The sequence below is a fragment of the Jaculus jaculus genome, chromosome X, assembly GCF_020740685.1.
Source record: "Jaculus jaculus isolate mJacJac1 chromosome X, mJacJac1.mat.Y.cur, whole genome shotgun sequence".
NCBI classification, from domain to species: Eukaryota; Metazoa; Chordata; class Mammalia; order Rodentia; family Dipodidae; genus Jaculus; species Jaculus jaculus.
Window position 1 is genome coordinate 38,912,674 of NC_059125.1, and position 27,245 is coordinate 38,939,918.

General features: G+C 40.5%; 1 protein-coding gene across 5 annotated transcripts in view; it reads left to right on the forward strand.

Moving 5' to 3' along the window:
• The window catches only part of Sytl5 (synaptotagmin like 5), a 334,702-nt gene that overhangs the window by 207,838 nt on the left and 99,619 nt on the right, over positions 1-27,245 (forward strand). For 4 of the 5 annotated variants that reach the window (XM_045141096.1, XM_004665735.2, XM_045141093.1 and 1 more), the window contains one exon: positions 25,769-25,978. The exons of the other annotated variant lie outside the window; for it this stretch is intronic. In XM_045141096.1, coding sequence (XP_044997031.1) covers positions 25,932-25,978 — 47 coding nt within the window. In that variant the 5' untranslated portion in view covers positions 25,769-25,931. The remainder of the gene's footprint in view (positions 1-25,768; positions 25,979-27,245) is intronic. 5 annotated transcript variants of the gene reach the window in all.

A 27,245-nucleotide genomic window follows, 5' to 3' on the forward strand; every position in this document is an offset into this window, starting at 1 on the left:
AAAAGCCTCTCTTAATAGCATTATGTAGTAAGAAGTTATGCTAAAGTGAGGGGCATTGTGTTTAGAGAATTTGTTCTTGAATTACACGTCAAGAATTCAAATCTTAAATCTTTGAGCCCTATTAGAACTGATGCATCTATAGATAGGTCAGCTATATTTCCTTTGGCAAAAATCTAAATAACATTATTTACCTCATAAAGTTATTTAGAATAAAGTATAATATGTAAAGCTTAATATACTGTTGGAAAAAGTATGCACTTAGTATTTGTGTGCTATTATCATTAGCCCTGTTATTTGCTTGTGCAAGAAACATTGCCAGGCATTTGCCTACTACTGTTGAATTCTAAATTTGTTTAACAGCTTATATGCATGTTAATTATATATGTATATAAATATATTTATATGTGTGTGCATGTTCTCTTTCAAGCCAAGCAGGAAGCAATTGTGGGAGATATCTGACACAGGCTTATTTATTTATTTATGAGAGAAAGAGGGGGGGGGAGGCAGGTAGAGAGAAAATGGGCATGCCAAGACCTCCAGCTGCTGTAAATGAACTCCAGATGCATGTGCCACCTTGTGCATCTGGCTTACATGGGTCCTGGAGAATTCAAACTGGGTCCTTTGGCTTTGCAGGCAAATGCCTTAACCACTAAGCCATCTGTCAAGCCCCTGACACAAGTTTTGACTGTTAGGTAGTAATACACTTTTAAATGTTCTCTGCAGAGAACAAATCACTGATATCTAATGGCTCTAATTAAATGAAGAAAGAGGCAAGAACTGTTGCTATGAAATTGACTTATCAATAGTAATTATACATGGAAATGCTGACAGTTGTGTGCATGGTATATTAGATTTCTCTAACTTTGAAGGAATTGAAACTAGCATAAAGTTTAAAGCTTATAATATATATTCCATAATAATCTCATTAACACCTTCTTCCTCCACTTGATATTCTGCACCAAAGGGCACTATCAGCTGTACATTTCATTGTATTGGGCTCTGTAAGAGTTATTAAACTTATAAGTGTACATGGAAGCAGTTCATTTGTACTTTGCTCTCTCCAAGAGATGTAATTTCCATTTGTTCACTATATATGAAAACATAGCTTCTTCCATCCTCTCTTGATACCTTATTTTGAGTTTGCCTAATAGTGTGCATTTTTTTATTTTTATTTTTTTAATTTAATTTATTAGTTTTCATTTCAGTGAATACAGGCAGATTGGTACCATTACTTAGGCTCATCTGTGATCTACCGCCTCCCATTAGACCCTCCTTGTTAATGAAAATGGGTCGTGCATTGTGGAGTTAGCCCCCAGTTATTAGTATGATAAATGTCTCTGCAAATCATGACCCAACATGTAACTCTGACATTCTTTCCACCCACTCTTCCGCAAGATTTCCCTGAGCCATGTTGGGTTCATTTTTGGTCTGCTTCAGTGCTGAGGTGTTGGGGGCCTCTGAGGCTTTGGCTCTCTGATTTGGTAGGAGTTGATTTTTCTCTGTGTTGATCTCCTTCCCCTTTGTGCTGGTATCCGGTTCACAGGAAAACATCACCCTTGCTTATTTCGCCAGTTGTCCTTAGTTTCAGTTGGGCCCCTTTTGAGGTATGTTGGGGCAGCTCTCTTCTTGGGATCTGCATCTATCTGGAAAAGAGAAGCAGATTCTCCAACAGAGAGTAAGTTAGCACCCAGAAAATTGAGATAACACTTACTTATTTGATAGACAGTTTGATAGGTGTAGGCCCTCTTATACCCCGTGATTGATGGTAGCTTGATATTGTAGAGTGGGCTTGTGTTTGGGTATGGTTCTGACTTGTTTCCCAGCTCCAGCTAAGGGTCTAGTACCACTGAGTGGATCAGTTAGCCAAATCAAGAGCAATTGATTCCTCACCATGGCTGTGTACCTCTGTTGCACTTGTGTGGGCATCACATCCGGTTATTTGTTGCTAATTAGGTTAAACATTGTGTTGCTTGGACACATCTTGGTAATTTCCTCCAGTCGCCTATGTAGCGCCTTCTGGCACTAGACACGCTGACTGTCTGGGGACTGACTCTCTCCTGGCTTCCAGCCATGTCACTCCATTTTACGCGTCAGCTGTGTATGGAGTCTTCAGCAATAGGGTCTTACCACTGGCCTTTGGTGGGTCATCAAGTACTCTGACAGGAGTCTGCCATTGTTTTGGGAAACCTTGTAGGTTTCTCTGATCAAAAGCGCATTGTGGATGGTAGGCCCAAGCTGGAAGTGGGGGTTACAGGTCAGTGTCCACTGAGAAATTGAGGAAAAAGTTAACTAATATACAAGAGTTAGAGAGGAGAGAGATAGAGGGGATGGGGGAGAGGGAGGGAGGGAAGATGTAGGAGATTTAGGTCAGTCTTGATCCTACCCTCTCCAGTGTCTTGTGGTTCAGGTGTTTCCTGTAAGGGTCTAGTGAAGGTTCAGCCATTTGGTCTGTCTTTTAGGAAGTAGAATTTTATGGTACCATTGCCGTTTGGGTCCGGATTACTGTTTTCCACCCTTTGATTCCCTCCCCGCCCTCCCATCCACCTTATTGTCTAGTCCATGAGGTGCTTGGTGGGTATGTAAGGCATCTTGGGCAGATTCAGGTTAGGTGTTGCAGATGAGTGAGACTATGTGTCGATTTTTTTTCTGTGATTGGGTAAGTTCGCTGAGAATGATCTGTTCCAGGTTCAACCATTTTTCCTCAAATTTCTTTATGTCATTTTTTCTTACTGCTGTATAGAATTCCATTGTGTAGATATACCACATCTTTGTTATCCATTCTTCTAATGATGGACATCTGGGTTGATTCCAGCTTTTAGCTATTACGAATTGAGCTGCTACAAACATGGTTGAGCAAATCTCTCTGGCTTTTGGTTTGAAGGTTTTAGGGTACATGCCCAGCAATGGTATAACTGGGTCTGTTGGTATTTCTATAGTCAGCTTTTTCAGGAGTCTCCATATTGCTTTCTAAAGTGGTTGTACCATCCTGCATTCCCACCAACCGTGAATGAGTGTCCCTGCTTCTCCACATCCTCGCCAGCATTTATTTTCATTTGGCCTTTTGATGTTGGCCATCCTTATTGGGGTAAGGTGGAATCTCATAGTTGTTTTAATTTGCATTTCTCTGATGATTAGGGATGATGAACATTTTTTTAGGTGTGTGTTTGCCATTTGTATCTCTTCCTCTGTGAATTGCCTGTTTAACTCTGTGCCCCATTTTGTGAGTGGGGTATTTGTCTTCTTATTGTTTAGACTTTTGAGTTCTTTGTAAATTCTAGAGATAAGGCCTCTATCAGTTGGATAACCTGCAAATATTTTCTCCCATTCTGTGGGTATTCTATTGGCTTTGTTTATTATATGCTTGTCTGTAAAGAAACTCTTCAGCTTCATATGATCCCAATGGTTGAGTGACTGTATAAGAACTTGAGCCACTGGGGTTTTATTCAGGAAGTCTTTTTCCATTCCTATATCATGGAAGGTACTTCCTAAATTTTCTTCCAGTAGTTTTCGAGTTTCTGGTCTTATGTTGAGGTCTTTGATCCATTTGGATTTGAGTGTTGTGCATGGTGAAATGTGTGGATCAAGTTTTAGTTTCCTGCAGGTGGTTATCCAGTTTGTCCAGCACCATTTGTTAAAGATGCTATCTTTTTTCCAGTCTATATTGTTTGGGCCTTTGTCGAATATCAAGTAGCTATAGTTGCTTGGCCCAAAATCCGGGTCCTCAAGTCTATTCCATTGGTCTATACTCCTGTTTTTATGCCAGTACCATGCTGTTTTTATTACTATGGCTTTGTAGTATAACTTTATATCGGGTATGGTGATGCCACCAGAGGTATTTCTTTTGCTGAGGATATGTTTGGATATGCGAGGCCTTCTGCCTTTCCATATGAAATTTGAGATCATTTTTTCTATGTCTGTGAAGAACACTGTAGGGATTTTAATTGGAATTGCGTTAAATCTATATATTGCCTTTGGTAGGATTGTCATCTTCACAATGTTAATTCTGACTATCCAGGAGCATGGGAGGTCTTTCCATCTTTTCAAGTCCTCCTCAATTTCTTTTTTGAGAGTTTTTATATTTTCGTTGTATAGATCTTTTACTTCCTTGGTTAACGTTATTCCAAGGTATTTTTTTTTTTTTGTTGCTATTGAAAATGGGACTATGTCCTTTATTTCTTTTTCTGTGTCTTTGTCATTTGCATACAGAAATGCTTCCGATTTTTTTGCATTGATTTTGTATCCTGCTACTTTGCTATAGGAGTTAATCACCTTCAGGAGTTTTGGGATGGAGTGTCTCGGGTCTCTTACATATACAATCATGTCATCAGCGAATAGCGCTAACTTAACTTCTTCCTTTCCAAATTGTATCCCTTTTATTTCCTTCTCCTGCCTTATTGCTTGGGCTAGGACTTCCAGAACTATATTGAAAAGCAAAGGTGAGAGAGGACATCCCTGTCTTGTTCCTGATCTCAATGGGAATTCCTCCAGTCTCTCTCCATTAAGTACTATTTGGGCTTTTGGAGCTTTGTAAATTGCCTTTATTATATTAAGATGTGAACCGGCCATGCCAATTCTCTCCAATGTTTTGATCATGAAGTGATGTTGTATCTTGTCGAAGGCCTTTTCTGCATCTATCGAAATGATCATCTGATTTTTATGTTTAAGCTTGTTTATGTGGTATATTACATTGACAGATTTTCGTATGTTGAACCACCCTTGTGTTCCTGGGATAAATCCCACTTGGTCAAGGTGGATAATGCTTTTGATGTGTTGTTGGATTGGGTTTGTGAGAAATTTGTTGAGGATCTTTGTGTCTATGTTCATTAGGGAAATAGGCCGATAGTTTTCTTTTCTTGTGGCATCTCTGCCTGGTTTTGGGATTAGCATGATACTAACTTCATAGAAGGAGTTGGGTAGTTTTCCCTGTTCTTCAATTGTGTGGCACAGTTTTAGGAAGATTGGTTTGAGTTCTTCCATGAAGGTTTGATAAAATTCGGCTGGGAATCCATCTGGTCCTGGACTCTTCTTTTTTGGGAGGTTTTTTATTAATTTTTCAATCTCCATGAATGTAATGGGTTCATTGAGGTGGTTGATCTGCTCTGAGTTTAGCTTTGGTAGATGATATGCATCCAGGAATTTACCCATCTCCTCCACTTTTTCCAGTTTTGTGGAGTAGAGGTTTTTGAAATAAGTCCTGATGATTCTGCCGATTTCACTGATGTGTGTTGTGATCTCTCCTTTTTCATTTTGAATTTTGTTAATTTAGAGTCTCTCTTTTTTTTGCTTGATCAAATTGGCCAGAGGTTTGTCAATCTTGTTTATTTTTTCAAAGAACCAGCTCTTTGTTTTGTCAATTGCCTTAATTGTTTCCTTGGTTTCCAATTCATTAATTTCTTCTCTGATTTTAATTATTTCTTTCCTTCTGGAGCTCTTTGGGTTGGATTTTTCTTGTTTTTCCAATGCCTTTAGGTGGATGGTTAGGCTATTGATTTGGGATCTTTCTGTCTTTTTTATGAAGGCATTGAGTGCTATGAATTTTCCCCTGAGGACTGCCTTCATTGTGTCCCACAAGTTTTGGTATGATGTGTTCTCATTGTCATTCAATTCCAGGAATTTTGCAATTTCATTTTTTATTTCATCCACTATCCATTTATTGTTTAAGAGTGTGCTATTCAGTTTCCAGTTGCCGCTGGGGCTCTTGTTGGTTTTTTTGTTGTTGATTTCTAGGACTATAGCATTATGATCTGATATCATGCAGGGAATTATGTCGATTTTGCTAAATATGTGGAGGCTATCTTTGTGACTCAGTATATGGTCTATTTTAGAGAATGTTCCATGGGCTGCTGAGAAGAATGTGTAGTCTGTGGATTTGGGATGGAAAGTTCTGTAGATGTCTGTTAGGTCTAAGTGCTCTATGGTTTTGTTGAGCTCTCTTACTTCCCTGTTGAGCTTCTGTTTGGATGATCTGTCTATTACTGATAACGGTGTGTTAAAGTCCCCAGCTATGATGGTGTTGGTGGTTATTTCTGTTTTATTGTCAAGTAGGTTTTGTTTTATGAACTGCGGTGCCCCTGTGTTTGGTGCATACAGATTTATGATTGTAATATCCTCTTGATGGATTGTTCCCTTTACAAGTAGGAAGTAGCCTTCTTTGTCTTTTTTGATTGTTTTTGGTTTGAAGTCAACTTTATCTGATATTAATATAGCTACACCTGCTTGTTTCTTATTCCCGTTTGCTTGGAATATTGTTTTCCACCCTTTCACCCTGAGGAGGTTTCTGTCTTTAGTGGTAAGGTGGGTTTCTTGAAGGCAGCAGATTGAGGGGTCTAATTTTTTGATCCACCCTGTTAGCTTGTGTCTCTTGATGGGTGAATTAAGGCCATTAATGTTTAGGGTGATGACTGTGAGATTTGATTTGATCCCTGTCATGTTGTGGTGGTAGAGGTGTGTTGGCATTTTCATGGAATTTAATTTTTTTTTTCTATCTACTCTGGGTTTGGTTGCTGTGATCTTCTTCTTGTAGGCATTTGTGTTTGGTTATTTGTTTCTTCTCTGTGGAGAATTTCCTGGAGTACTTTCTGTAGGTTTGGTTTTGTGTTCATATAATTGTAAAGCTGAGTTTTGTCATGGAAAGTTTTCCTTTCACCATCTATTATAAGGGAGACTTTTGCCGGGTAGAGTAGTTTAGGTTGAAAGCCATAGTTTCTTAGAGTTTGGAGAGTTTCATTCCAGGCCCTTCTAGCTTTCAGGGTTTCCATTGAGAAGTCTGAAGTAATTCTGATGGGGTTTCCTTTGAAAGTGGTGTGCTGTTTTTCCCTAGCTGCTTTTAGGATTTTTTCCTTGGTGTCAATGTTTAGAGTCTTAATGATAATATGCCTTGGGGAGTTTCTCCTTTGGTCTAGTCGGTTAGGAGTTCTGTTTGCTTCTTGAATCTTGATGGGCCTTTCTTTTAAGAGACGGGGGAAGTTTTCTTCAATTATTGTGTTAAATAAGTTCTCCATGCCTTTGGTCTGAAATTCTTCTCCTTCTGGTATTCCAATGATCCTGATATTAGGACGTTTAAGTGTATCCCACAATTCTCTCATGTTCTGTTCACAGGAACTTTTGAACTTACTGAAATTTTTGGACTCTCGAACTGTTTCTTCCATCCTGTCTTCCAGATCAGAATTTCTATCTTCCACTTCGCTGACTCTATTCTTGAGAGCCTCTAGTGAGTTTTGGACTTGTTCAATTAAGTTTGCATTTTCTACTACTTTCCTATGTATTACTTCCATTGCTTTGTCCAGCTCCCTTTTTGTCTCATTTTCTGATTTTCTTGCTGATTCTTGGAAATCATCCTTGCATTTCTTTATGTTTTCATTTAGTGTGGCCAGCTGATTTTTAAGGTCCTCTTTTTTTTTCACTCTCCCTCAACTCTCTTAGCTCTCTTTGGAATTCCTTCCAGTGTCTTATCATATTGCTCTAGCTTAGTGATGGTAGCATCCATACGATTATCTATCCTTTGTAGCTTTCCTGTCAGTTCTAGCAGTAGTTTTGTCAGGGTTGCATTGTTCATTGCTTCCACTTGATGTTCTGATCCTAAACACTCTTCTATGTTTTGGTTAGTTGTGATCCTTGTTGGACTGGGTGATCTGTCTGGATTTTCTCCCATTTTATTTTTCGTGTTATTTCTTTTGCGCTGTGGTCTACCCATGTCAGTGTATGGGCAGGTAGGTGGGTGGAGCAGCCTGGGATCTAGCTTAATGCGAATCCAAGGCAGCCTGGGGCAGTTGTAAGCAGCCTGGGTTTTTGCTCAGTCTTGCTAAAGCCGCCTACCTATAGCCTGACAGGGGCACCAATGTTGCCTGAATTCTCACCCAGTAATGCACCTAAGCTGCCTGCCTTTGAGCTTGAAAGGGGACTGAGGTAGCAAGCCCTGAAGGTGCCTAGATTCTGGGTGGGTACACTGGGGTCTGTAAACAGTCTGTGCTCTTCCGCCTCAGGGGAGTGGGGGATGGGTGGCGATGTACAGGTAGGGGATGGCAGCTGCGCTGGTGCTAGTGACTCAGTGTGGACTTATGTGGCTCCTGCTGTGGGGTGGGCATGCTGCACGTGCAATTGTAGTGCAGAGGCAGATGATGTGGGTATGGAATCAGGACACAGCAGAAGCTGACCGGCGGCAAGTGATGTGAGCACAGCAGCAGGGGATCTGGCAGCCACCTATTCACAGCAGGGGTGGCCCCCACAGGCCTGCGAATCGAGCACCACGTGGCTGGTCTACTCGCAGGATCAGAGAACAAGGGCGAGGTAGGATGTCTCAGCTTCAGTGCAGCAGGCTGTCAGGCATGACTGGTGGGTGCCCGATCAGAGCACAGCCATGCGGGATGTGCAAAGGGTGCATGGGTGGGTGGGCGGAAGGGGGCGCGGGGTGCGATGGTGTGTATGGAGCGAGTGGGGCACGCAGCAGGGGGGGTTCGGGGTGCTCCGGGGCACCGGGCAATCAGGGTGGGGTGTGCGGGAGGTGGCAGGGCTCAGGGGGCGCGGGGTGGGGTGCCCTGGAGGGGTGGGGGGCGTGGGGCGCTCTGATCAGTTAGGGGGCGAGGGGCACGCTGTTGGTGCGGGGGGTGCGCATGCAGGGGGGTGTGCGGGGCGCGGCGGGGTGCGGGGCACCTGGGGGGCGCGGGGGGGAGCGCGGGGGGAACGCGGGGTTTGCAGGGGGTCACGGGGTGCGCAGGGGGGCACGGAGGAGCTTACGGGAGGCGCAGGGGGCTAGGGGCACAGGGCACGTGGGGGGTGCGCGGGGTGCGCGTGGGGGGAGGGGGCGAGGGGCAAACCGGGGTGCGGGATGCCAAGGGATGCCGCAGGGTGCTCTGGACGCGCGGGGGGGGTCGGGGCTTGCGGGGATGGGTTGAGGGGTTCGCACGTGGGGCACGGGGCGTGGAGGGGTGGCAGGGTACGTTGAGGCACTCTGGGGCGCAGGATGCGTGGGGGTGGGGCACTGGGGGCACGGGGCACGCCTGGGCACGCAGGGGCGCGCTCGCGACGTGCGGGGGCGCCTGGGCCGCGTGCGGCGGGGGGACAAGGGGCGTGCGGGGTGGGGGGCGGGAGGCGCCGGGGCGGGGCGCAGGGGGGGCAGGGAGCGCTTCAGGGCGCACGGGACTCAGGGCGCGGATGCTCCGGGGCGCGTGGGGGTGGGGGCGCAGAGCGCGTGGGGAGGGTGGACGGCTAGGAGTTCGGGCGCTCGGGTGGGTGCGGGGGGGGGCGCAGGACGCTGCGGGAAGCCGCGGGGTGCTCTGGACTCGCGGGGGGGGGGGCAGGTCGCGCGGGGGAGGGGGTCAAGTGGGTCGCAGGTCTTGCAGGGGGTGTGGAGCACACTGAGGTAAGATGGAGTGTGGGAAGCTGCAGGATGCTGCAGGACACCACGGGGCACTCTGAATGTGCGGCGGGGGTGGGGCTCACGGGGTGCGGGGGGGGGCTCGAGGAGCGCTGCGGGGGGTGCGGGGATCTCGGGCACGCAGGGGGCACGGGGAACACCTGGGTGCCTGGGCGCCGGATGTTCTGGGGCGCTTGGAGCGCGCCTGCCGAGTGTGGGTGGGGAGTGTTGGGGGGGTGGGAAGGGGGCCGGGGGGGGGGGGGGGGAAGGCGGGGGTGGGGGCAGGGCGCGCGGGGGTCCTCGAGGCACGTGGGGGTGGGGCGCGGCGGTCTCGGGGTGCACGGGGGCGCAGAGGTGCGGGGCACGCCTGGGCGCCGGGGTGTGGGGCGCTTGGGGCGCGCCTGCCGAGTGTGGATAGGGAGCGTGGGGCGCGCGGGGGGTGGGGCGCGCGGGGGGTGGGGTGCGCTGCGCGGGGGTTGGGGCGGTCAGGGGGGTTCTCGAAGCGCGCGGGGTTGGGGCTCGGGGGTCTGGGGCGCGCAGGGGGCGTGGGTGCGCGGGGCAGGCCTGGGCGCCCTGGGCGCGGGAAGCTTCCGTTCCCTCGGGCTGCGCCTCTGCGTGTGGATAGGGAGCGTGGGGCGTGATGGGGGGAGGGGCGCGCTGGGGACGGCGGGGGTGCGCGGGCGTGGGGCGCAGGGGTTGTGGGGCGCGCGGGCCGCCGGGGTGCGTGGGGCTTGGTGCCCACGGGGCGCCGGGCCGCTGAGGCGCTGGGCCGCACCCAATGCCGAGATTCGCGGCGGGGCGTGGGTCGTGGGGGTGTGTGCTTCCCTCTTTTACCCCATCTGTGCCCTCCCTCTTCAGATAGTTCCTAATTTCCCTTGAATGCTTACCTTTTTTTCCCCTTGTTGTTTGTAGTGCAGCTAGGCGGTCGCCATCTTGACCGGAAGTCCTCAATAGTGTGCATTTATCCTTACTTACTCCTTATCAAAATCCTTGTTGCTCAGCTCTAGCAGTATTTTATTGAAAATTTTAATAAATGTACATAATATATTTTGCTATAATTTCATTCCATCACTTTCTTGTCCCTCTTTCCCCAGAACCTTTTCACTGAGTGCCCTTTCCCCTGTAAACAGTCCTTTTATTTTGGTGTCTTTCCTTTTTTAAGTTTTGAGGAATTGAATCTAGGTCTTTAATCCACCAGGCAAGTACTACACTACTGAGGTACTTCACCAGCCCTCTTTTAACTTTTTTACATAAATATTTAAAATATTTTTTTTAATTATTCACTAGAGAGAGAGGCCGAGACAACACAGAGAGAATGGGCATTCTGGGGCTTCTTGCCATTGCACAAATCTCTAGACACATGTGCTACCTGGTGCATCTGGCCTTATGTGGGTTCTAGGGAATCAAACCTGGGTCCTTAGGATTTGCAGGCAAGTGCCTTAACCACTGAGCCCCCTATTTTTTACTTTTGTCTTCCTTCATCATCCATGAGCACATGCTGATGGGTGCAATATTGTGCAGGTAACAACAGCTGCTGTGAAGTCATGAATGCAATGGTCACTTGTGTGGAATACAATGTTCCAAAGTACTCTTCTCTATCCTCTGGCTCCTATCTTCTTTCTCTGCCACGTTTTCTGCAATGTTCCCTGAGCCTTGGAGAGTGTAACAGAGATTTCTCATTTAACACTAATTGTTTAACTGTCACTTCTCAGCATTTTGATGAATTTTGAGTTTCCTCAGTAGTCACCGCCATCTCTAGTGGTACTTTTTGACCCAGGTTCTCATTATGTACTAGGCTGACCCGGGACTAGTAGCCTTTCTTCATTAGCCTCCTTAGTGCTCGGATTACAGGTGTGTGCCACCATGCCAAGCTAATAGCAAATTTTTAAGCAATTAGCCATACTAAAACTAAATACTGGGATTCTTACTGCAACTATCATAGATTGTACTATATGATGCATATATTCTAGTTTATGTGGGAGGTTCTTTCCCACTAAATGTGTTCAATGAAACATATTGTTGTAGATTCTGGTAAGGTCAGCACAGATGAACATGAGTTCCTAAAAGTCTGGTAATTATTGTCTGCATGTAATATATATTATAACCTACCATACCTCTGAAATTCTTGTTTAAGTAATATTAATATGTTTCATTAATTTTTCCCAGTTCAGATCCCATTTTCTGTTATATCAGCCTAATTATCCTACAATTACCAAGGATAATAATTAAGATTTGTTTAAGCACCTTCTATAGGCCAAGTGTCCTTCTGGGCAGCTAGTAGGACTTCTGGGGATTGAATCTCAGGCCTTGTGTATGCTGAGCATATGCTGTCTTGATGAATTATGTCCTCAGTCCATGTGCTACTTGTATAATTGGTCTAATGTAGGTGATCACAGATGCAATGCAAGTTCTTATTTGTTCTATAAAGAAGCTTGCTGTCATGGATCAGGCTTTATCCATGGTGTAGAGGGTCAGCAAACGCTTTTTTTTTTTCAATAAAGTACCACAGATTAAATGCTACAGGTTCTATAGACTATATGTTCTGTGTTCTAGCTATTTTGCATTATAGTATGAAAGCAGCACTAGACAATAAACAATAAATGATCATTTGTGCATTATAATAGAACTTCATATGCACAAACAAATGGTGTGCTGAATTTTGGTGTTGAGAACAACACCTTGCAGGTTTTGGCCTTGGAAATAGCTTCATACATTGAAAGCCCTAACAGCAATCTCAGGAGTAGCAAGGGCATCTATTTTCTGAAGCAGATGGCGCTTGACTAGAGAGAGCTATCAGACACAATGTGTGTCTGGGAAGTTGGACAATTTTACAGATTCTTACCACCTGCAGATTATGCCTCACTCAATCTTTAATAGCTTATGTCCTGAAACAGTTTACAGGTGTTTCGCTGCCTTTAATAGAATAGTAGTAAGTCTGCAAAACATTAGGGTATGGAAGAAGTTTCAGCAGAGTTGCAAGAGAATGATTACAAATTCATTTTCTTAATGAGATAACCACTATTAGTACTTCCATTTACAGATGAGAATACTGATGTGTGAGGTTAATTTGTCCAATGTTGCCTCATTAATAAGTGAAGGAATTTTAATTTGCAACCTTGCAGGGCTCATACTACACTCTTCATCCATTTTGAAATTCTGAGTGACCTTGCAGGGCTCCAGAAAACAGAGTCAGTAAAGTGTCTAAGACTTTACTTCATACTAGAGAATATGTTACTGAGTTGAGAAATACATCTTCATTTCATTCCCATGTTATTCCACAGGAATTCAATATTCTAATTGACCATGCCTATGGGAACTGGCATAGATTAAAGTTTGTGCTTAGCAGGCAAACCTCAGAGCTGAATTTCTCTCATTTCATTTTTTTACCTTTTCCTCTATACTGTGATACCTATGCAATAACCAGACCTATTTATTGATAACACTGTTTAAAGCTCATCTATGTCATTACTAGAGGCCGTCAGAAAAATAAGGTACAAAAAGGAAAATGTTTCTTTACCCTGACATTTACTGACATTCCTAATGATACTCTGTATGGCATTATGCAAAATTATTATGACTTTTACTGACAAGAGTTCTTTATGTTGACAGGCTTTGTGTGCTAATTGAAAAGCCAAAGAGCAAATTAAGTATTTTTTTTCTGCACAGCTTGTTCAATTGGAATGGGACAATAAGCAAGCCCTACATACTCTGGCCATGGTCTTACCTTTGTGTAGTTGATTATTTAATTTTAGTTCTGGATAGAGAGAAGGAGGAAGGAAGAGCCAAGTAAAGCATATCCAAGTTAGGTAGTTAGAACACTGAAAATAAGCTAAATATTTGCTTCAAATAAATTTTACATGATTTCAAGAATTATACATTCAGCCTTAAAGTCAAGTAAATTGATAACATTTGTACTACTCTACAAATGTTTGATCTGTAAGTCTGTATTTTTTTTCAAATCTTATCACTATCATTAAGAACAAAATAAGCTTAACCTTCTCAAAACACTAAGTGCTTACAGTACCCATAAAAAGAGAACTATTAGTCTGGACTTTTAGCTTGATAAAAATTTTGCTGTAATCCTAATAGAGCTTCCACAATGCTTCTTAATGGATTAAAAGAAATTCCCATCTGGGAACATGCTGGTTCCCTGAAAGATCTTAAAAACTTAATGAGTCATACAGAGTAATGAAGAACCAGTCTCTGCTTTATGCAAACTTAAAACTTTCTGGAGTTCTCCTAGCAAGAACTTACTAATTTTCCTCTAACCACACATATATATGCAAACTAATTTAACTTTTTTTTTTTTTTTTTTTACACAGCATCGTTCTTCAAGTGACTTTTACAGACACAGCTTATCATAGGCACAGGGCCACAGAGCTTTGGTATTTGGAGACATATCAAACACTAGACTATCCATATGAATTTATATTTTTCTGATAGTTGTTTGTTTTAAATAAAATATTACTATAGTTATAACTGTTTCAAAAAAGAAAAGTTTTTTGCTTTTCCAGGTAGGGTCTTGCGATAGCCAAGAATGACCTGGAACTCACTATGTAGTCTCAGGCTGGCCTTGAATTCATGGCCTACCTCTGTCTCCCATGTTCTTGGATTAAAGGCATGTGTGTACCACAATACCCAGCATAACTATTTTTCTTACCTGTCTAGATTTCATATATCTATATATGTATATATTTGTGTATATCTGTCTGTAGGTAGTTCTATTATATTACACTCACAATATTTTTATTATTTTGAAGATATAGGCTAGATATAGTAAGAGAGGAAAATCAACTATGTACTATTACTCTACCTTTCCAATCTGTCTTTGTCTTTCTGTTCTCTGTCTCCCTCATACATGTATATGTGAGTCTATCTGTCTATATCTTTGACTCTTCCCAATATTCCCATGTTGGTGTTTTTCCTATTTTGTATGTAATCTTTCTGTAGAGGACATTCCTCTAGGCAGCCGAGATTAATTAGCATTTATAATCTTGAAACTGCCATTCTCTTTTGCTAGCCCTTCCCAAATATAGGTCAGTTCATATGGAAATATCAAATATCAGTTATATTCTTGGAAAAATAAATATTTTATTTCAAATAAATAAGTGAAACACTTATTGATAAAAACGTCACATGTTACACCTTAAATTTCAGCATACTATCAGTTGGCTAATATACACTTAACCACTTCTTTTATCATATTATTGAAGAGTAATTGAACAAAACTGATGAATATTTAATGCAAATAACTAAATTAATGAAGCTTTTACACAGAAAAATGATTTTTAAAGTTTTTAAACATTGTAACACATCACATCACTATCGACAATATTTTTGTATCTTAAATCTTAAACCTGAGTGTTTCAATGTTGGCACACCTTTAATCACAGCATTAGGGAGGCTGAGGTAGGAGGATCACCATGAATTACAGGTCAGCCTAGGCTACAGAGTAAGTTCCCAGTCAGCTTGGACTACAATGAGACTGATTTAAAGAAAAAAATACAAGACAAAAAAAAAAAAAGCTTCAACTCACGAAAATAAACCTTTAAAATCTTCTGATATATTTTTCATCATAGAAAAGGCTTATTATAGAAAATCAAAGTCTCTATGTATCTATCTCTATATATAATGCCATATATACATAATGCCTTTTAATATATCATATAGAATTTATTTTTCCACATATAATTTTCACTTGTTGAATTCCTTTCTGACACTTTTATGTGTATAGTCATATTTTTCACTTAATTTTAACCATACTGTACATATAATTTTGTGACCTCTATTTTTGCTTGACATTATTTCATGAGAAATATTCATGTCATTTAAAATTCTGTGAAAACATTTTATTCACTGCATAAAAATTAATTTAAAAGTTCATTAAAACATTATGTGACATGAATGTGAAAGGTTTTGTTGGACTGTTCTAATTTCTATGAAAATCCTTATTCTTTAATCTATGTCATAATTATCCTATAATTCATATTTTATATGTTTCATTTACATTGAAAAACTAGGAGCAACATTGTATCAATTTCCTCTTCACTAAGTGTCTACACTATACCAGTGCCAACATGAAAAATATTAACTTATTGACTTGATAGTGTCATACTGTACTAATTTGTATTTATGTGATTGTTAGTGTTCTTACTGGATTTTTAATCATTTGTCTTTCTACTTCCACAGATTTTGTATTTCATCCTGTGGTCATTTGCTGCTGAGCAGTAGTGCTGTTTTGGTATTGATTTAATGTGGTCCCTTTGTCATGTGTTTGGGAAATTGATTTCACAACATTAACAAAATTTCATATAGTCATTATTATATGTAAGGAATAGGAAACAGTAGTAAACTTCTTTCTCATTTAACAGAAACAAGATTGAACATTATAGATAGCACACTAAAAGTCTTAATTTTCACATTGATTCAAATCAAACTGATAATCACTTGTATAAAATACAAATGATTTGCATGTATGAAAGACTACATATGAGTAGACTTTTGCATTCTTGTCTTCTGTTATAGTACTTATTCCATTTATGAATTTAGAAATTAGATTAAGTTTTGCTGTGTCAGAAAATAAAAATAAAAGTTTCTTAGGTGAGAGAAGTTTCTTTTTGTTGCTGATTTACCTGGGTAAATCATGAGGAAAACAAATGAAGGTGACATGGATGCCTCCATGTTCTCCAGGCTAGTTGCCATCAAACTTTTTGTCCTTTTTGCCATCTTCAATGTGGAACACCTATTAAGTTTAAAAAATGAAAAAAAAAAACCTGAGACTTATTTAAGGAACATTTAACTATTGCAATAGATGTTAAAACTTTCATAGTAGAGGGAGAAATCATGTTAAACTCCACATATGGCAAAGATTGCTAAAGAGTTAAATGCCAGTAAGTAGAAAGCATACCAATTGAAGAAAATTAGTGCAAGGAGGCATCATGGCTAAGAGGAATCTTGTAAAAACTATATTATATAGACCCCAAACAAGGACCAAAAATAAGGCCTAATTGAAAAGAGGGTGCAGAAGACCCTGTCTAAAATTTGATCAAAGAGAAGGCCTTTGTCACAGACATATAATCATCTAAAATAAGTGCTACAGCTATGATCATCTTGTGCTCATTCAAGTAGGTGAGGAGAAGGACAAAGGACAGAGGGCTATATTTCATTCCATTAAGTATGTTTCCAAGAAGTTCTACATAGGACCATACTCATATCACAGTGGCCGAAAGGCAGTGAATAGTCATATATACTATAAGGGAATTTGCATATTTAACTGGGGAAATATAGTTGGTATTCTTGGGGGCCATGTGCCCAACTAATATTTGAAGAGTTTATTGGTATAAAAGAGTAGAAGGTTCCCAGGTACTTAGGATTGTCATGCACTCGAGGACAGCCTGGACTTGCTGCACAAGCATAAGGATCTGAGTTTGGATCTTCAGCACCCATGTCAAATCTGTGCAAGGCCTATGTATGCCTATAATCCCAGCACTGGGGAGGTACAGACAGGAGGATCCCTATGGCTTTCTGGATAACAAGTCCAGCTCAATTGGTGATCTCTAGGCTCAGTGAGAGATGCTGTCTCAAATATAAGGTATTTGGGCATAGGGAGATTACTCTGTGGTAAAGCTGGCTGGTTTGTGTTCAATTCCATAGTACCCATATAAAGCCAAGAACAACAACAAAAAAAAAAATGGCAACTATGTCTGGCTTCCATTTGCAGGCAAGAGAACCTGTCATACCTATATATACATGCATGTGAACATAGGTACAAACAAATAAAATATGTTTTTAAAAAGCATTGTATGGGGCTGGAGGGATTGCCCAGTGGTTAAGCACTTACTTGCCTGTAGAGCCTAAAGACCTAGGTTCGATTCCCCAGTGCCCACATAAAGCCAGATATACAAGGTAGTGCATGCATCCAGAGTTCATTTGCTGTGGAAAGAGGCCCTGACATACCCACTCACACTCTCTATCTGCCTCTTTCTCTCTTAAATAAATGAATAAAAAAAATATTTTAAAACGCAAGGTATCTACATGGATTAAAAGATTATGTATGCATACACACACACATATATACATATATACGTATGTGTGTGTGTGTGTGTGTGTGTGTGTGTGTGGAGAGAGAGAGATGGATATGTACATTAGAGGGGATATTGTGAAACAAACAGAAAGCTGAAGTGTGTTCTGTTAAGATCATGCATTTTATGGCTTAGATGTGTTTTTTGTGTTTTATACTTATTGCTAACAAGATGTTTCTTATGCATACATCATGTGTTGGTACTGTCTTTTCCCTTGTCCTTGCCTCCATTCCATTGGGGATGCTCCTCAGTGGAGTTGCAGGTATTCCCCATGGGGTTGTGGTTTATGCATTGTGGGAGCAGTAGGCAGTTATTTTGTTATTTATCTAGGCATGATGTCTCAATCTGTGGCTCTTACAGTCTTTCTGCCACCTCCTCCACAAAATTCCCTGAGCTGTGATGAGTGAGTTTTAAGTCTACTTCAGTGATGAGCAAGAGCTCCTAAGAAGGAGCCTCTGCATCTCTGCTTTGGTAGGTGTTGAGTAACCTCAGGGTCTGTCTCCTACATCCTGGCACTATTATCAGAAACACCATGGAAGCAGCAATCTTGCTGTCTCCCCAGTTCCTCTGTGGATTCAGCTGTGGCTTGGCTGAAGTGTGAGGGGTAGTTTACCTCCTCCAGTCTCACTACCTTCTGAAAAAGAACAGTTTCTCCAGTGGATAGTGAAGTCAGCATAGTGTAAATGGGATAAGCATTATTAATTTAGGGAGAATTTGAGGTACTTAACTCCTCTTTTAGCCAAAGGCTAGTGAAAGCTTGACACTGGAGGGCATATTCTTTGTCTCTATAGGATTATGATCTGTTTTTCAATTCCAAATATGGGTTCCTTTACACTGAGCAGATCTCTTAGCCAATTAGAAAGCTGTCAGTTACCCACTGAGGCTGTGTGCCACTGTTGCACTGGTGTTTACATCATGTCAGCATGTTTGCTTCTAAGTAGCTTAGACCTCTGCTTGCTCAGACCACTGTTGGCCATTTTCCCCCAGTAGCTCATGTAGCGCTTTCCAGCACTAGACAGGCTAACTGTCTGGGGACTGGCTTTCTTCTGAATTCCAGCCAGGTCTCTCCATGATCTGTGTCAGCAGCATATGATGTCTTCAGCAATAGGGTCTTAGCTGTTGCCTCAGGCAGGTAATCAATTGCTTTGACAGGAAGCTGTCTTGATTTGGGGACCTCATAGGTCTGTCTGATCAACAGCTCAGTGTGGGTGGCAACCAATCTCTGGTATTGGGAGTTACAGGTCAGACACAGAAAAAAACATTTCCTTTTAAGCTTAGGCTTCATCCCACCCTCACCAGAGCCCTACTTTTTAGGTTCTCCCCCCCTTACTCTTATTGAGGGTTTATCTTTTAGGCTATCTCCAAGGATAAAGGTTTCTATGGTATCAGCTCATTTTGGATTTAGTGTTTGTTTTACCCAATCCCTTTCCCTTCCCCCAAACCCTCCCATTCCTATTATCTGGGCCTTGAGCTGCCTATCAGGTATGACAGGAACTCCAGTGGGTCCAGGTTAGGAACCACAAATAAGCCAAAGGACCCAGGTTAGATTCTCCAGGACCCATGTAAACTAGATGTACAATGTGGCACATGTGTCTGGAGTTCATCTGCAGTGGCTGGAGGCCCTGGTGTGCCCATTCTCTTTCTCTCTTTCTCTCTGTCTGTCTCTCTCTCTCTCTCTCTCTCTCTCTCTCTCTCTCTGAGTCTTCCAAACAAATAAATTAATTAAATTTTTAAAAATCTCAAGAAAGAAATCAAGGAGGACTTGAGATTATGGAAAGACCTCCCATGCTCCTGGATAGGTAGCATTAATATTGTGAAAATGGCAGTTCTACCAAAAGCAATATACAGATTTAATGGAATACCAATAAAAATACTAGCATCATTCTTCACAAAGATAGAAAAAAATGATCTCAAATTCATATGGAGCCAGGTGTGGTGGTGCACACCTTTAATTGCAGCACTTGGGAGGCAGAGGTAGGAGGATTGCCATGAGTGCAAGGCCACCCTGAGACTACATATTGAATTCCAGGTCAGCCTGGTATAGGGTGAGACCCTACCTTGTAAAACAAAAGACAAAATCATATGGAATGGCAAGTGGCCTTGGATATTCAAACATATCCTTAGCAAAACAAACAAACAAACATCTCTAGAGATATCACCATACCAAATATAAATCTATATTATAAAGCCATAGTAACAAAACCAGCATGGTTTTGGCATAAGAACAGAAATATAGACCAATGGAACAGAATTGAAGACCCAGACCTTAGGTCATGTAATTATAGCTACTTGATCTTTGACAAAGGTACCAATAATGTAAACTGGAGAAAAAACAGCATCTTCAACAAATAGTGTTGGACAAATTGGATGACCATATGTAGATTTGTTCTTATTCAGCAAATATTTTCTTCCTCTTTTTTTTTTTTTTTTTTTGAGATAGGGTCTCACTTTAGCTCAGGCTGACCTTGAATTCTCTATGTAGTCTCAGGGTGGCCTCGAACTCACAGTGATCCTCCTACCTCTGCCTCTCAAGGTGTGCTCCACCGTGCCTGGCCTTTTCTTCCTTTTATAGAATCTGAAAGTAATCACTTATCAATTATACTTGTGAACAGTCATATAAAAATAGTATATAATGTAAGTATTTATATTCAGCCACTGTGAATTTCAATAAAGTGTGACTTGACTTTTCCTGTACCAGATTCTGATAATGACAATGAGGAAAACAGCTGAAAGTGTGTTTTTGTTTTTGTGATCATCTACCAATATAAATCCTCATAAATGCTGCCTAAAAGCTAAAATGGGGAAACTGAGTACTTTCACTTGAAGAACTTAAAATTATTTCCTTTCATAAATTTGATTTAGACATTTTAGAACGATGTTCCTGTTATATAACTGAAACCTTCTACTATGTGCCTGTATTCAGCAGCAAAAGTGGTTTGAAAGACTTTTTCAAGGGGAAAATGTTCCCTTTAATCTATCTTATTTTTTGTCCAAATGCCCAATTTCTTTCCATCAAACCAGTTCTATCTTCATTTGACATAGCACTCATCTCTAAAAGGCAAACATTTTATCCTTGTTTCCTAAAGAAATGAAGTTTTCCTACTTCTGGTTAGACTGAGTCTATGTACATTTCCAGTTTTTCTAAGTTGTCATATTAATAACATGATGCTTTGGTATTTATAATACTCCAGAAAGGTACCCTTTGGGTTTCAGATTACTAAAGTATAGCCTCATTCCTTGGTGGGCCTGGATAGTAGGCAATAGTTGTCTTAAGGCATTATAAAATGAAAGACTTGTTTGTTAACTACATATGAAGTCAATTTCCTCTATAGGTTAGATGGGGTTGACTTCTCTGGGTCTTATTGGATAAAGAGGAATTGAGATGGGCCACACATTAAATACAGTGAGCCAATAGTTAATGAGCAATGAAGTGTCAAGTAGCAGTAATTACTCACTTCTTTAGAGTTCTAATGAGTTCTCTTTCTCATATGATTCATGTGAGATTTGTCTTAGGACAGGTTTAGCAAAAGGAGACCTAGAGCCCAGAATTTGTATGTGAGAAATCCAGTTTTTAAAACATGCAAACCTTAAAGTACTATGAAAACCTACACATAAATTCAACAAGGGTGAGATGTCAGACAGTCAAACAAAAGAAACTTTGGCATAGTTTCATGGGGGCAGATAGTATTTGATGTTTGTCTCCATCATCCTCTCTAAACAGCTCTCAGAATGTCAGTGCCCATTCAAAAAATATATAAATATGTTTAACATCTCTGGATTGTCTATAGTGATTGTTTGCTTGCTTTCTATGATGATAAGAGATTAGTTAGGATCTTTCTTGTGAGCCTGTGGTTTTACTTATTTCCCTTAAGTGTATTACTCTGCAGTATTATTCTATTTGTTTGCTTGTTTTGTGAATGCTTTTGTATTTTCCAGCTGCCTGTCTGTTCACATTGTTTTGTGAGAGCTTGTGATGCATTACTACATGCTAAACTTTTATTGCCAGGAAGTGCTTTGTGTCATCAGTAGACATGAGAATTTCATGCTGCCCTCTTTTCTTAAGACAATCACTAAACTTGAAATTGGCAGAATTTACAACTTCTTTATTTGGAGAAGAACTATTTCAATCCTGTTCTATGTTACTACTATGAAAGATGGAGTTTTTTGTTTGTTTGTTTTAAACATGCAAAACCTTTCTTGCATTCTTAGAGGATACTTATTCTTTGAGTGGGTGTGTGACATAGGGTCTCACTCTAGCTCACTTACTGAGGCTTACCTTTATGGATGCTCAGTGTGGCTTTACACAGCTAGGAAAGAAACAGATTTCACTGACAAACTAAGGGTCCTTTCTGAGAATAGACATTTTATAATAGGCAAGAATCCAGTAAGAGAAGCCTGATGTATAGGAAGAGAGTAGTTTTTTTCTATATTTTTACTTAAGTGTGTGCCCACATGCTTCAGGATTTCTTGCCACTGCCAATGAATTCTTCCACACGAATGTACCACTTTGAGTCTGGCTTTACATGGATGCTAAGGAATAAAACTCAGAATGTAGTCTTTGCAACAAGTATCTTTAGCTACTGAGTGATCTCCTCAGCCCCTTTTTAAAATATTTTTTTACTGGGAACATTAAAATATAAAATATTGCAAATTAGTGGCATTCCCATTGGATAGTCCTCTTTTGTCCCATTTCCTCTGCCACCATAGATTGAGGGCCCATTTCAGTGAGGTTAACCATAATCACTGTTGGGTCATGAAGGCACTAGTTGGTTCCTGTAGGGAGGACAATGCCTCATAGTATGCCTTTCTGCCCTGTGGATCTTATATTCTTTCTACCTCCTCTTCTGCAATGTTCTCTGAGCCTTGTAGGGCATATTAGAAGTCTACTTTAGTGTTTAGATATCTTATTTTCTGCTTTGATGAGTTGTGGATCTCCTCAGTGTTTACCATCACCTCTATGTTGATAGCTCTCTGGCTAACAGTGAGAGTAGCAGTCATATTTAACCTGAAATTTCCTCTGTAATGTTTACTAGCTCCTGGAAAGTGTGATAGAGATGACTCCTCTTGTGCTAGGTCCTCAAATTTCTTGTCTTGTCATTTCTATGGGTCTTGGGTCTCCCTGGTATTTGCCACCATTTGTAAAAAGCAGCTTCTCTAACCAAGAGTAAGTGCAGTATAGATCAAAGAGGAAAAAAAATATATACAGTTAGAAGACTTTGATTGACATAAACTCTCCATTTTTCCAAAGAAGCTTCCCTTTCATGATATTTATTCATTTTGATATATGAGCATGAGAGATCTTTCCACCTCCTGGTGTCTTCCATAAATTTTCTTCAGTGTTTTAAAGTTTTTTTTATTATTATACAGGTCTTTAAGTTCTTTGGTGGAGAATATTCTGAGATATTTAATTTTTATGTGGCCATTATGAATAAGAAAGTTTCTTGGATTTTTTTCAGTATGTTTGCCATTTGTATGTAAGAAGGCTACTGAGTTTTTAGTGTTAATTTGTATCCTGCCACTTTGCTGAAAGTGTTTATCAGCTCTAGGAGTGTTCTGCTGGAAAATTTAGAGTCTTTTAAAGAGAAAATGATATCATGTACATATAAGGTTAGTTTGACTTCTTCCTTTCCCGTTTTTATACCTCTTATTTGTCTTTTTTTCTTATTGGTCTGGCTAAGATTTTAAAACACTATACTAAATAGGGAAGGGTAGGGCCATGTGAGCTTCTCCTATCTAGCAACCATTAACTACCTGTTCCTCAGGGAGGAGTTGGACCTCTTAATTTCCCACCCATAATAGAATGTTAATGGGCCTAATCTTATATAGGTCTCTTTCAAGTACTTGTAGAAGATCAGAGATCAAGGGGACAACAGGCACGCCATGCCTAGAGGATCGCATCCCATAACATTGTTACATGAATTGTCAATATTGTGGAAGCCATGGCCTACTCTTGCTGGGCCCTGAGGTGTTCAAACAAGTGTTGTGATTTTACATATAATACAGTGGAGGTCTTCATGTGATAATCCAGTTTTATTTTAAAGCTGTACCTTTTATAAGTTTCCAAATATAAGTTGTGTTGGGTTTTTGTTTTGCTTGATTTTATGAGTTCGGTGCTCTGTCTGAGGATATAAACATACTTTGAAAGCTCTAAGGCAGAGGTTTGGAAGACATACATGTGCTGTGGGATTTTGTGATTTGTGTTTAGATGGATAAGAGTATGGGAATTTTGGCCGATATAGCTATCTGTTGCAATCTGTGGATAACTTGTCTTCTTGTTCAGTTTTAACTCATCTTTATATCAACATATCAAAGTGCTTTGCAAAGGATAGGTACTCAATAAAATCATGTTGGATTAATGAACTAGATAATATAAAAAATTTCGGAAACTTTTCCCTTCATTTTTCAGATTCTCCAGTTATGAATCTTTCATTATGCTAAGAATTAAAAATCCTAGTTTCTGGGGCTGGAGAGATGGCTTAGCAGTTAAGCGCTTGCCTGTGAAGCCTAAGGACCCTGGTTTGAGGCTCGGTTCCCCAGGTCCCACGTTAGCCAGATGCACAAGGGGGCACACACATCTGGAGTTCGTTTGCAGAGGCTGGAAGCCCTGGCACGCCTATTCTCTCTCTCTCCCTGTATCTGTCTTTCTCTCTGTGTCTGTCGCTCTCAAATAAATAAATAAAATTTTTTTTAAAAAAATCCTAGTTTCTGGTTCCATCTATATTATTTACTATCTTTTAGAAGTATTTTTTCTAATTAACATGTATTAATTGATAATGAAGTTCAGTATGCTATAAGCACTAATGTGGATTCATACCTCACAAAAGGAATATTTAGCACCTTTAAATATTCAACGCATTATAACCTAGCGTGGAGTTGGATTGTGAATAATTTATAAAAGATTCTAAATCTATCATTTCTGCCCTTGGCAAGATGCTAGTCTGGTTGGGTATAACAAAAGCATAATGTCACAAATGTGTAAAGGGAATGGTATGAAATATGTGGGACAATTCTGGAATTTTTTTCCTGAGGCTTTTTTTATTGTTGTTAAAGAAAGGATTAGAGATCAATAACAAAAATGAATGTAATATTTGCGAAGCTTTAAAGTGAAAATTGACATGTCTTTTGAAGTGGTATTTTCCAAATCTGGCAATATAATAGAGAAGCTTTTAGAAATGCAATTGCCTAGGCCATATCCCAAAAAATCAAATTTATGGGAATGAGAACTGGACAAAGAGATTTAAAAATTTTTTTCCAAGTGATTCTAAACTATAGCTGAATTTGAAAATAAATGTGCCAAAGATATACTTCTCAAATATTTTATAAATGGAGATTTTATTTTTTCATAAAATATAATATTTTTGGTTAGGGAGGTGGCTCTTATTGAAAGTGCTTGTTTGCAAAGCCTCCCATCTGAGATTCAATTCTCTAGTCACCCTTGTAAAACTGGATCATAAAAATGGCACGAGCATTTGGCATTTTTTTTTTTTTTGTTGCAGTGGCAAGAGAGCCTGGCATACCACCTCCACAGGTACAAATAAATAAATTAAAAACATGATTTTGACCCAGTAGATAATATTCTGAGATTCTACACTCTAATAAATTTCCAAGTGCTACTGCTATAAGAAAGAATGCAATTGGAACAGCATGCTGCTAAAGGGAAGCTAAATATTTTTTCTTGTTAAATAGTGGAGCCAGAGAGAGAACTTGCATCTACTTGGCTTCCATGTTCTATGAAGCATGTTGGAAACTATACTTGCAATATCTCATTTAACCAAATGGAACGATTATTACATATAATGTTTCCCCTTTTAGAAATGCAGAGATTAGACTAAGTACATAAATTATTGCCTATGGTTGGATAGTTAACTCATGATAGAATCTAGATTAAAGCACAGATATGTCTGGCAGGTTAATGGATATTGGGTTGTTGGATACTGTCAAATGCTAAGCAAAACTGCAGAGTTGAACTGTTAGACAATATCTTTGTAGACATAATCTTCATTTAAGTAAAGAAACAATGTGGCTAAACGGTTTTACACTCTTTCCTCATGTAGTACTTCACCAAAGGCAGGCTTCATGGTTATAGTATCAGAGATGCCATGGATAAGGTAGGATACCAAGTGAATAAATGCCAATAGAATGGCAGAACTAGTGGAGGGTAGCAAAAGTAAAACACAAACACTTCTTCTAATGTTTATATTAAAGGATTATTCATTCTGGAGAAAAATGTGTTTACTGAAACTATTTGGCTCTGATTCCTTTATTCAAACATGAAAATAAATAGTAAAAGTAGCTATACTCCTCTGTGTTCATTCTGTGTTTTTTCTCTTTCTAGGAAGCTGAAAAATGAACTCTTAGAAGCAAAACGTAGAAGTGGGAAAACTCAGCAGGAGACTAACAGAGTCTGTGTTCACTGTCAGAGAAACCTGGGCCTAATCTTTGACAGGGGAGACCCATGCCAGGCCTGTTCACTCAGGGTCTGCAGTGAGTGTCGGGTCATGGGACCTGATGGCAGCTGGAAGTGTACTGTCTGTGCCAAAGTCGCGTGAGTTTCTTGCCTTTTCATAGAAAGTGGATATTTGAATAGGGAAGGGATTGAAGTGGGGAAACACACAATCAGGTATTTATTTGAAATATTTTTATTTATTTTGGAGAGAGAGATACACTGACAATTGGCATGCCAGGGCCTCTTGCCATTACAGACAAACTCCAGCACTCCTAGTACTCCTAGTACATAGGTACTAGGAATTGAACCCAGGCCATAAGACTTTGCAAGCAAGTGCCTTTCATCATTGAATCACCTCTCCAGCCTGAAAAGGATATTTAAATTTCTGGATAGAGTAGGGTTAAAAATACAACCCAACTACAGGTTTTATAGTTACCTGGTATGTGATTGCGTGTGAGACACACACACACACAGAGAGAGAGAGAGAGTAATACAGAGACAAAGGAGTGTTGAAAGGGAGAGAGATTAACACAGACAGATACAAAGAGAACAATACAAATAATTATGAAGTATAATAAAGTTGGAAGCCTCCAAGAAAAAGGTGTCTCCCTACATTTGAAAATAACCCATGAGCTTTCTTCTTTTTATCCCTTTTTGGTTCAACTATCCAATATCAATCATTTAGTGTGGTCTTCGAACCAGCTTAAGGGAAAAGCAGGAACAGTTCATTAGTTTCTTCTAAATCTATCTGTCCATGAAAAAGGACATAAGAAGATAGCATTGCCTTTCACCTCTCCCTTTAGCCTACATGAGTGGATGGGACATATATTTCACTCCACAAACTTTGGTGCAAATCACGGTCATTATTTTCTAAGTTGAACTGCAGTCTAAAAGTGATTTAGAGTACTACTTCTGGGACCTACCAAACTCCCATCCTCTTGACAAATATCCCTTCAATTGGCTAGTATGTTTTCTTCTTGTCTGTCTTCATTACACTGCAAGTTGCCTTATAATATCAAGGCAACTCAGTGTTGATCTTTCTGTGGCTGAGGTAGATGTGTTGGCATCATACCAATCAATGTGCTTGGGTTGGCTTGCTTTTCTCTTATTAATTTATCCTATTGCAGGAGTTAAAATGTGATCATGGGAGGAAAAGTGAGCAATATAGCAGTAGTAGGAGGAGTAACCTCCCATTTCCAACTCCTTTGAATAAGGACCACTGTGTTGTTGAAGACATCTATATTCAGTGACTAAATTCTTCAGCCAGTGTTATTTTTCTTCAGCTGCTTCATAAAGGTGAACCTGAATAGAGCAGTTTACACCATATTTCAACACTAGATTGAGATAAACAGCCCTAAAGAAATGA